Here is a 12138-nt window from a genome sequence, read left to right as displayed (position 1 = left end):
ACATTTTTTTTCCTTAATATTGAATATTGTTTTTCTTTTGCATTATCTTAGATTGAATTTTAACTTTACATTTTGACCTGTTTATTTCATGTTCTAGTTGCTTTTGTGAGCATGATTAAATTCTAATTTTAGCCTTTTATAACCAGCTTGTGTTCATTTTTGTCTTTTAGATGTTGGAGTTTTAGTTTTATGTACTTGATTATTTCAGGTTTTCTACCTTTCCACTTTTAATGCTTTCAATCTCTCCCCATCTCTTATTAAACATTGGAGTTTTTAAAAAAAATTCTGTTTTTAACCTTTGCACATTTTCACTCTAATTAATGCCATTTTTCTTTTTTTTTTAAGGTGTGAGAAGAGGCAGCAATGGGTATTAACTACTCTCATCCACAGAAGAGGGATTTTCCCCCCAATATATGAGTATTGTCTATAGCAGAGCATTTAAAAATGATGAGAGAGTGCAAGAAAGTAGAAAATAAGATATGTCCAAAAATGAAAACAGTTCTCTATTTGTAAATCAAGTCATAATTCCAAATGTACACTCAAGACTTTTAACTCATTTTTGCAGTCAGGTTCTAATTTAAATATAATTAAAGTACATTTTGTCCACAAATATATCTACTTAATAACATCAAGTACCTAGTATTAGTAAATCAGAAGGCTCTTTTCCAGATATTTGAGTAGAATTCTACAAATAAGGCCCCACTTGAGGTTAATTAGTGCCCTAATCCTCATTTTTGTTGTTGTCGATTCTTTTGGATTTTCTGCATAGACAATCAAGTCATCTGTGAACAAACAGTTTTATTTCTTCCTTCCCTTCTCTTTCCTTTTCTTGTCTTATTGCATTAGCTAGGACTTCCAGTATGAAGCTGAAAAGGAGTGGTGACAGGATAAATTTGCCTCATTCCTGATCTTAGGGGGAAAGATTCTAGTTTCTCATCATTTAAGATAATGTTGTATGTTTTTCTGTAGATTTTTAAAAAATCAAGTTGAGGAAGTCCCCCTCCATTCTTAGTTTACTGAGAGTTCCCCCTTTTTCTAATAAAACAAAAGAAAGGAGTCAAATGATAACCTGCTAACTATTTGATTCTAAAAGCATTGGTGTACATACCAGAATCTTCCATGGGTTCAGTTTTCACATGGATGGGACCACAACTGAAAGGAGAAGGGAACCCTGGTCAAGAGAGGCAGGGTGAGAACTAACCACAGGCACTTGGACGTGCAGAAAATTAAAATCCTCCGATCTCCATGCCATCAAATCCCCCGCATACAACAAACTGAAAGCAAAGCTGCCACGACTTGAATATTAACTTCCTTCATAATTTGTTACAATATTCAAAGTGTCAACTCAATAAAGAATGTTACAATTGATGGTTGGACATGTGGGGGTTAGGGTCACCCACCCACCATGCAGTTGAAAATCCAAATATAACTTAATTTGGCCCTCCACATAGGAACATTTCCTATCACGATTCAAAAATACAGTTGACCCTCGAATAACATGGGTTTGAACTTATAGGCATAGTGGACCAGCGCAGTTCAAACCCATGTCGTTCAAGGGTCAACTGTTTAACAAAAATAAGGAAGACTTTCCATAGTCTAAAAACTAACACTTTGGGACTAGATGTGAATTTTATTTTTTATTTATCCCTTACCTTTCACTTGGTGATTTCATAGATCTCTCAGCATCTGCTACCACCCCAGGCCCACCTGTATAGGAGTGAAAAGATACACACTAGCGCTTTTCCGCGTCTTAATATGACAACATTCAAAGGCATAACAAGTGAAAGCATGTACAGAGAGAATAGAACTCCCAGCTCCAGGTCATCATGGGATAGCAGTGAGAGGAGAGACCAACTCACACCAGACCCCATGTGCTGGGGCCATTTGTGTGGCAGAATGGGAGCTGAGGAGCAGCCTGGGGATGGGGCACGGCTGTGGATCCCACCTTGCTGCTCACCAGCTGGGTGACCTCCAGCAACTTACTGAAAACCTCCCTGCCCCTCAGTTTCCTCACCTGAAAATGGTGGTTGGGGAGGATTAATTAATACATGCAAAGTGCTTAGAGCAGTGCCCGGCACGTAAGTATCAGCTGCTATTATTATTATTCTATAATGAAAATACAAGTCATCTGGCACAACAATCACCTGCCATCCTTCACCTTCAAGTCCCTCCTTTAACATGAACTAGAGGATTTCAGGAACTCAAAAGCGCTCGAGAAACAGACTTTGCTCCGTGAGTAGTCTGTGCTCAAAAGGACCAGTGTGTCGTCACCCCTGTACCCCATGGTGCACCTTGTGAACTGTGTGTCCCCCTCCCTACATCCCCCGGGTCAGCTCTACCTATGCAGTCTCAGCACAACACCCTCTTTAGACCTGATCTTTCATAAACAGCTGTGGCCCAAGATTTCCAATTACATTCAGAATAATAATCTGAGAAAATTAAGAAGTGAGCATAGATGGTTCTCTAAACGCTTCTGGTAAAATTTTTTCTGTCCCTTCATCAGTATAAGTTCAGCAGATTATAAGGGGTCATGGGTTCCCAAACGTGGCCTGAAACACCCTTCCACAGAGCTTTCTGCTTGACCACATGGAATGGGCTTCCTGGAAGAACCAGCCTGTTGACACCCTGATCACAAGGGCCAGATTCTCAATGAAGCCCCAGATCACACAATTCTAACCCCCTTCCAAGGACTCTCGGGAATTTCCTCCAGCCATTCTGAGAGCACCACGGGCCACCCCTGATTCCCTGCTGGACAGTCTCATTCCTTCTCCTAAACTGCAAGTTTCAGGACCACGGGAATAGTCACACACCCTAGACCCACTCCTGAACCCAACAATGCCTGGCCCATGGCTGTGGGTCAAAGACCATGAGGTGACCTCAGCATCCTCACACTCCTGTGCATGAGGACAAGGTAGGTCTGCTGTCGTCTGTGGTCTGGATGCAGAAGCTCGCCGGCATGCGAGCTAGGAGGAGGGTGGTGTCTCAGCTTTCTAGGTAAGGTGTGTCTTTCTCTGAGCTGCATACCCTGCAAACATCATGATCACCCACCCTGGAATGTCAGAGACTGCCTCCTCAGTGAGGACAAGGCAAAGAATAAACAAGCTTTAGAATGTGCCAAACTTGTATTTTAATTAAGAAAAGCAGAACTGGCTAAGCAGCCAAGGGCAGTCACCAAGTATGAGAAGCTGTCACTTACCTGGCTGATTCGCTGGACCTAGGAAAGGTCTGCAAGAAAACCAATACTATTACCCAACATGAACACACAAGAAAGACATTAAACATCTGAGTAAGCAACTTCTAAATGTAACAGGGCATAATTCACTAACTGAAATCAAGCTCTCAGTTTATCATCAAATGAACTATTATGATGAGATAGAGCCTGTCACCTATTTATAATGAATGAAATCCCCGCTTTGTTCTCCAAAATCCATTTCAGATTTGCAAGATCATAGTTCTCGGGGTGTTGAAAGGCAACTCCTTCTGGAAGGCCCTGCACTATCACAGCTGACTGGTCTCGCAGCATCTTCTCATACGGAACAGGCACCATCACTGTTGTTCCTAAGGCTTTACCTAGAAGAAGAGGCAAGATGTCTTTAAATGGTATGAGCATAAAACCTTGCTACTCTGTTTCATTTACTGTAATAAACATAGGTGGTAACATCTGGCTTTTTAGATACATTAGAGACATAAGGTACCCTATTCATCTATATCCCAAGTTAGTAAAATTCCCAACCAAAGGGCCAAAATAAAAAATTATATTTACTTTAAACCTTCACATAAGAGAAAATAATAGGTCTTTTTCTCCCTTCTCTTGGAGGTCGTGCAGTTTGGGGTACTTGCCCCGGCACACTCAGGGCTGCAGAGAGCACCCCATGATTACTCAGGCTGCTGCCAAAAGAGGAGAGGGCCCCCACTCAAAGCTTCGCTGTCCCTATGTCACACTACACAAGTCAGGCCAACTTGCCTGAGAAAAAGTTATGAAGTCAACATGGCCTCATTTCACCATCTGGGGCTGTCTTGATCTTTCTGCACTGGCTGACCAGTCCAGGGGGGCTGAAGCCCCAGTTCTCATAGAGAAATGTAGCCTGAGACCTGGAGATCCCTTGTGCTTGGGTCCCCCAAATCAAATGCTCCCAGGGACCTGAAGGTCACATAAATGTGTGCAGCTGTCTAGGAATGATAAACAAGGCCCTAAGATGCTAAGGTGCTTCTATCACAATTACGTATAACATTGGTATAGTTACCTGGCTATCTAGCTTTTTATTGTATTTATTTATTTATTTATTTATTTATTTTTAAGCTGAGCCATCCTGCCACCTGTTGGCAGCTCAGTGGCTGCTCAGCTCTGGCCGGGACTTGAACCGCTGTTGCTCAGAGCTCAAACTCTTGAGCGAGCTCTTCACCAACTGAACCACTCGGCTGGCCCAGCTTTTTATTTTTTTTTAAAACATTTTATTTGGGAACAGTGTGTTTTTCCAGGACCCATCAGCTCCAAGTCAAGTAGCTGTTTCAATCTAGTTGTGGAGGGTGCAGCTCCTTGGCCCATGTGGGAATCGAAATGGCAACCTTGGTGTTATAAGCCTGCGCTCTAACCACCTGAGATAACTGGCTGCCCCAATCTAGCTTTTTAAAACATGGTGTAGGTATTTTCTAAAAAGTCCTGTCTTAATGCCTGTGGAAAGACCAGTGAGGGTGAGGCTGGTGACCGAAGGAGCAATGAACATCTTTAATAACTGTTGGCCAAGGAGTGGGGGCTCCCTAAAATGGGAGCAAACATGGACGTCTGATCAATCCGGAGATTTTGATGGACCAGGAGAGACCAAGTTCTCTTCGGTAAGATGGCTGGGTCTGATACTTAAGAACTGGCTGTTCCCTTGATGAGAATGTGGACTTTCAAATGTTAGAAACCCTCTAAACTGTCACACCAAGAAGATTATCTAACAGTCCTACTCCGTAGTGAACTATTCAGAGAATTAATGCTTCAAGAGCACTTTACCATAACAAAAACAGAAATAGTCATCCACTGCTTTTCTGAGTATTTCTGTTTCTCCAGAGTCGCTCTGCATCCCGTTCACAGGACACGGGGGTTTCATCTCAGGCAGGCCTTCAGCAATGCCTGCAAACGAGTCATCGGCACAAAGTCAGTATCCAGGCATTTGTACCACACGCGTCCTTCCTTTCTATGCTTCTGGTATGGAAAGGAAAAAGGAAAAGAAAAGTAATAAACATAAAACAAGAGCTTAGTTCATTTAAATAAAAACAAAGAACAGGCTATTTATGAACAGGATAACAGTGATCATCTCTGAAATAAATCTATTGACAAATTCAACACACAAGGAAATATTAGCAGTTCAAAGGAAGTTATTAATTTTTTTTTAGATTTTTTTTTTAATTGGGGAATTGGGGGAGGGGAACAACGTTGGGGAATTGGGGGAAGGGGAACAGACAAGTTTGCTGTCCTTTTGTTCTTCAGTCTAGTTGTGGAGGACGTTGCTTCACTGGCCCATGTTGGTATTATCATTGCGCTCTTCCCGGGTGAGGCAGATTGGTTGCCGGGCCCTGGACGGCAGCTCACTCCGGCCGCCAGTCGCCAGCCGCTCACGCTGGCTGCCACCCACTCACGGTAGCTTTACAGCAGCCCACTGCAGCTCCACTGCAGCCTACGCCGTCACCAGCGACTCACAGCAGAGCCCAGCTCTAGGTCGAGTTGTTGTTCAATCTTAGCTGTAGAGGGCGCAGTGTCACTGGCCCTAATGTGGGATCCGAACGGGGGGGGGCCCTGCTGCTCAGAGCTGGCATCCCAAGCCAACTCTTAACCAACGGCCACTCAGCTGGCCCCAAAGGAAGTTATTTTTAAACACACATATTATCTGCTGTAGTCTAAAAGTAACAGTCATTGTGTAGGAAGCTCTCACCACATGTGCACAGGACCAGCCTTCCCCCACTGGCTCCCCATCAGCTGCTACTTCAAAAGTTTTGAAACTTATGGTTTTAATCAGGGCTAGTCAGGAGGCAGAAACTATATAGTTTTGTGTATATAGTTTTGCAACGCAATTCTTACGTACATTTACATTTTAGAACAAGTCAATTAGGCTAAAGGAAGGAAGCAGAAGAAAACCTATGTGTGTTTGGTCTTTCAAACAGTTTTGGCATATGGGGAAAGAGGTGAATAGAGTGGTAGAGAATTGACAATTCTGCCTGCAGAGTTTACTCCAGGGGTTGGGAAACTACAGCCTGCAGGCCAGTTCCTGCCCACTGTCTGTTTTTATAACACCTGTGAACTAAGATTTTTTTAAAAAATATATTTTGCAATGGTTAAAAAAGTTTGAAAGGAGATTATCACTTTATGACATGAGAAAATCAAGTAAAATAAAATTTTAGTGTCCATAAATAAAGTTTTATTGACCATGCTCATTTTTTAATGTATTGCCTGGTTCTGCTTTTGAACTACAACAGTAAGTTGAGTGGCTGCAACAGAGACTGTAATGACCCACAAAGACTAAAATATTTACTATCTGTCCCATTACAGAAAGTTTGCCAATCCCTGGATTACAGTAAGTCCTCACTTAACAACGTCAATAGGTCCTGCGACTTTTAAGCAAAACACGCATAATGAAACCAATTTTTAGCATAGGCTAATTGATATAAACAAGAGTTACCATATTTTGCTGTGTATAATGAGTACCCACGTTTTTGGCCCAAACTTACAGGGAAAAAAATCTTTCATTTTAATTCAAATTTTTATTTGTTTACATTTAGGTACTTGTTTTTTTGTATTACAAAGGAATTTTAGCATTTATTTTTTAATATATTATGGTACAAAAAATTTTATGTAACAAATAATTACAAAATACAAGAATAGACACAAGGTACAAAAAATTTTAGGTACCAGTAACAAATTTACGATATTCACGCATTATAGAAAGCCAAGAACTCTTCATCGTTGCAAGTTCATTGTAAGTTCAACAAAACCGATTATCATATTCCAGGGTATTATTTTGCATATGGATATCATTATTGAGTTCTAGAGTTACACTTTTAACTCATAAGCATAAATATTATAAAAGAATTAAAAACATTTATATAGATATGGAATTAGTACTACCCATGTATAATGTGTATCCTTATTTTTCCCTCACAAACTTGGGCAAAAAAGTGTGCATTATACATGGCAAAATATGGTAAGTTCCTACAGCATCTCATCAATTTTGTAACAAAATGTTAAATGAAACAACGTTATTCAAGGACCTGCTTGTTGCCACGCAGCTGTCCAGCCGTCTGTCCCTCCGCGCTTACCCCTAAATTGACCCCTTTTGAAGACACTGCTCATACACCTTGTGTCTCCCTGTTTGGCCCCAAAAGATGGCTGGTTAGCCAATGACGGGTAAGATTCCTCGAGGAAGGAACAACCTAAGACAGGCACGGTCACATGGGGGCCATCAGGAGAAATCTCGGGGCTGGAGGTGGGCATAGGTCCTCACTTGCCCCAAAGAGACTGGAGGTCTTCTACCTCTGTAGCTACATTCCTTCCTCCAACCTGCTTGGGAAGTGACCTGATGATGTGATAGTATCTGTCCTCAGCATAATAATCTTATCTCCCTGGGGTGTATGCCTATGGGTGTGTGAAGGCAAAGCATATGTCTTATCGCTGCAGGCGGACTCGCCGTAATAGCAGTTTACAGGCATGGGTAATCTGGCTTGAGCAAGTTCTCAGGAATGAGACTCACAGACTATGGAGAGAACAAGGCTTCTTCCAGATATGTGGAGAAATAAAAGCCGTGTGTTGGCCCAATTCGGGGCTCTCAGTCCTGTGAGGCTGGAGACCCTTGGCCCTGCTCTCATTTAACTCTTGGCTGCTGTTTCTTTTCTTTCTTAATCCTTTGCCACCCCCTCTTGTTCTCTCATTGCCCATGTCGTGCGGGACGCGACACCTGCTGTACTCTATATAGTTTTAATATTAAGCGTCTATAGCTCTAATATAGGTTGATTCTAAATTTCTGTTGTTTTGAGGATTAAATTCGTGAGTAAATGCTTGTACCAAAAGGGGATGGTTTCTAACTTCAGAGGGAAGGTAAATGTGTCTTTGACACAATTCCGCAGTAATTTTTCCTTAATTCCAACACAACTTCTAAAGAAATAAACATCACATGTTCAAGAATCACATTCAGTGTTCTAGTTCCACTAATGGAAGAGAAGTGTGTATGTGCCAATAACAGTGATAAGCTCTGGAAAAAATATTAAACTCTGGACAAAATATTAAAATCAAGTATTTGAAGGCAGAGAAGTACAACCAAAACAAGGCAGAAACTGGAAGGAATGCTATCTTTGAAAGAAGGGAAACATGCATACTGAGTGAGATTCACACTGAGTTGGTTTTTCCTCTGTAGGGACACTTTAGTTCCTGTGGTTCTCAGGGAAATGGAGCTTAACCAAAAAGCAGAAGTCTTTGTGTAGAAATCTATTTCACATGTTGGGACTGCCACTGTGGTCAGAAATTGAGGGGGAATCCTGGAAAAGCATGAGTCACAGGTGGGAGACCCAATGGCTTCATATAAACTTCTCCCAAATTCTTGACTGACCTCACAACTGTGCAAGCACAGGGTAAGACTTCAAGGAAAAGCAACATTTGGAAACTGAAGAGCTGAGCAGAGCTCTTTTCCTCCCAAATGGTCATCAATGTCCTTCACCCTGGGAAGACAACAGTACCTAAGACAGAAATTAAGAAAAAAACAGCCAAAACGTACAAGACCACACCAGATGTCATCTTTGTATTTGGATTCAGAACCCATTTTGGTGGTGGCAAGATATCTGGCTTAGTAATTAACTAAGTATATGTTTCTCTTGCTCTCTCCTTTCTAATTTAAAAACATTTTTCAATTACAGTTGACATTCAATATTATTTTATATTAGTTTCAGGTGTATAGCATAGTGGTTAGAACTTTATATAATTTGTGCAGTGATCCCCCTGCTTAGTCTAGTGCCCACATGGCACTATACATAGTTGCTGCAACATTAGTGACTGTATTCTCTATGCTGTACTTTACATCCCATGACTATTTTGTAACTACCAATTTGTATTTCTTACTCCCTTCACCTTTATCACCCAGCTCCCCAAATCCCCTCCCCTTTGGCAACCATCAGTTTGTTCTATGTATCTATGAGTTTGTTTCTATTTTATTTGTTTATTTTGTTCTTTAGATTCCACAGGTAAGTGAGATCATATGGTTTTTGTCTTTCTCAGTTTGACTTACTTCACTTAGCATAATACCCTCTAGGTCCATCCATGTTGTCGCAAATGGTAAGCTTTCATTCTTTAACATGGCCGAGTAATATTCCATTGTATATATAAACCACCTCTTCTTTATCCAGTCATCTACTGATGGGCATTTGGGTTGCTTCCATATCTTGGCTATTGTAAATAGTGCTGCAGTGAACACAGGGGTGCATAAATCTTTTAAAATTAGTATTTGGATTTCTTTGGATAAATACCCAGAAGTGGAATTGCTGGGTGATAAGGTAGTTCCATTTTTAATTTTTTGAGGAAACTCCAAATTGTTTTGCATGGTGGCTACACCAATTTGCAATCCCACCAAGACTGTATCCTCTCCCAACACTTGTTGTTTGTTGATTTATTAATGATAGACATCCTGACAGGTGTGAGGTGATATCTCATTGTGGTTTTAATTTGCATTTCTCTGAAGATAATTGATGTTGAGCATGTTTTCATATGTCTCTTGGCCATCTGCCCTCTGGAGAAATGTCTATTCAGGTCCTCTGCCCATTTAAAAAAAAAATTTTATTGGGGAACTGGGGGCGGGAAACAGCATTGGGGAAGGGGAACAGACAAATTGCTGTCCTTTTGTTCTTCAGTCTAGTTGTGGAGGACGTCGCTTCACTGGTCCACGTTGGTATTATCATTGCGCTCTTCCCGGGTGAGGCAATCACTTGCCAGCCATTGGATGGTGGCTCACAAAAGTGCACGCCAGCTGCTGGCCAGCCCCACTGCAGCCTACACCGTCGCTGGTGACTCACAGCAACCCAGCTCCAGGTTGAGCTGTTGTTCACCATCTTAGCTGTAGAGGACGCAGCATCACTGGCCCTTATATGTGGGATCTGAACTGGGTCCCTGCTGCTCAGAGTTGGTGTCCCAAGCCAACTCCTAACCAATGCGCCACTCGGCCGACCCCTCTGCCCATTTTTTAACTGGATTTCTGGGGGGGTTTTTTGGTGTGGAGTTGTATGAGTTCTTTATACATTTTGGATATTAATCCTTCGTTAGCTATATCATTGGCAAATATCTTCTCCCATTCAGTAGGCTGTCAACAATGTGAATATACTTAACACTACGGAACTGTACACATAAGTATGGTTAAGATGGTAAATTTTATGTTATTTTTCTAAACACACACACACACACACACACACACACACATACACACACAAAGGCAAGGTAAAGACGTTTTCTAATAACACCTGAGAGAATCTGTTACCATTAGACCCACACTAAAAGAAATGCTAAAGAAAGTTTTTCAAGCTGAAGGGAATAACTCCACATGGAAATCCAGATTTACAATAAGGAAAAAAGAGTATTGGAAATAGTACATACATTGATAACTATAAAAGGTTATTTTTTAAAAGTTTGGAAAGTGATTGACTGCTTAAACATAATAAGGTACTGTAGAATATGTAATATATTAGGGTTAGAGGGATTAAACAGAATTATACTGTTTAACATTCTTACATTGTATGTATAGTAGTAAAATATTAATTTTAGATTCACTGTGACAAATTAGGAGGGCATATTGTAATCCCAAGAACAACCGATAAAAAATAAATAAAACCAGGAGCTAAAAAGTCAATAGAGAAAAAATATAACACAAAAATTTTCTCTATTTAAAACAGTGCAGGAAATATGGTACAAAGGCACAAAGAACATGTGGGACAAATAGAAAAGAAACAGCAAGATAAAAGCCTTAAATTAAACCATATAAATAATAATGTTAAATGCAAATGGATGAAACAATCCAAGTAAGAGTTTTTTAAAAAGAGCTCTAACTGTGTATGTTTACACGAGACACAGAAGGCTGAAAGTAAATGAATGGAAAAAGATATACCATGTAAATACTAATCACAAGAAAGTTGATGTGGCTATATATTATATTATAGCCACTATATATTATATATTAATACATACATACACATATATATATATATATATATATATATATATATAGACACTATATATATATTAAGATAAAACAAAGTAGACTTCAAGATCAGGTTTATAAATGAAAAAGGAGCATTTCAAGAGGAAAAGAAGGGTCAATTGACCAGGAAAACATTATAATCCTAAATGTGTATATATTTAATAACATATTCATATTCTTATCTTCAACATATATGAAGCCGAATATACTAACCAAACGGAGGAAATACACAATCTAGTTGGAGATTTTAACACTCTTTCATCAGTAATTGATAAAATAAGTAGGTAAAATCAAGATGAATTGAATAACATTATTTAACAAACTGACCTACCTGGTCTATTAACTGCCGAATACAAAATTCTATTCAAGTGCATATGGAATAGTCACCAACATAAATGATGTGCTAAGCTATAAATTCGATCTTGATAAATTCAAAAAGATTAAAATCATATTGAGTATATATCTGGACCACAATAGGATTTAATTAGAAATCAATAACCAAGATATCCCCAAATATTATTAGGTTAAGCAACATGCTCCTATGTAACCATGGTCAAAAAGAAATTTCTAGGGATATTAGAAAATATTTTGAAATGAATAATAATAAAAACACGACATATGAAAGTCTTTGGAATATAGCTAAAACAGAACCTAAAGGGAAAATAATAACTTTAAATGAACATTTTTAAAAAAGTCAACGACCTAAGGTACCAAATCAAGAAGCCAGAAAAGCAACTAAATCCAAAGAAATTATAAGTAAGGAAATAATAAAGAACAGAAATAACTGACAGGGCCGGCCGAGTGGAGCGATGGTTAAGAACTGGCTTGGGACGCCAGAAGGCCCTGGTTCGGATTCCACATATGAGGGCCAGTGACACTGCCCTCTACAGCTAAGATGCTGAACAACAGCTCAACCTGGAGCTGGGCTGCC

General features: G+C 40.0%; 1 protein-coding gene across 4 annotated transcripts in view; it reads right to left on the bottom strand.

Annotated features, from left to right (window-relative positions):
- Positions 1-12138, bottom strand: part of LOC109385016 (general transcription factor II-I repeat domain-containing protein 2) — a 394301-nt gene that overhangs the window by 31575 nt on the left and 350588 nt on the right. For 2 of the 4 annotated variants that reach the window (XM_019646848.1, XM_019646849.1), the window contains exons 4-8: positions 4997-5116; positions 3387-3570; positions 3197-3225; positions 1653-1707; positions 1109-1152 (exon numbers count right to left, since the gene is read on the bottom strand). In XM_019646848.1, coding sequence (XP_019502393.1) covers positions 1109-1152; positions 1653-1707; positions 3197-3225; positions 3387-3570; positions 4997-5116 — 432 coding nt within the window. Of the gene's footprint in view, positions 1-1108; positions 1153-1652; positions 1708-3196; positions 3226-3386; positions 3571-4996; positions 5189-8579; positions 8829-12138 lie in introns of those variants that run through there. The other 2 variants (XM_019646851.1, XM_019646850.1) reach the window with 2 other exon arrangements.

This window comes from Hipposideros armiger, unplaced genomic scaffold (genome assembly GCF_001890085.2).
Source record: "Hipposideros armiger isolate ML-2016 unplaced genomic scaffold, ASM189008v1 scaffold_107, whole genome shotgun sequence".
Taxonomy (NCBI): Eukaryota; Metazoa; Chordata; class Mammalia; order Chiroptera; family Hipposideridae; genus Hipposideros; species Hipposideros armiger.
The sequence above is the reverse complement of the archived record's forward strand: the minus strand, read 5'-3'. Positions and strand labels throughout refer to the sequence as shown.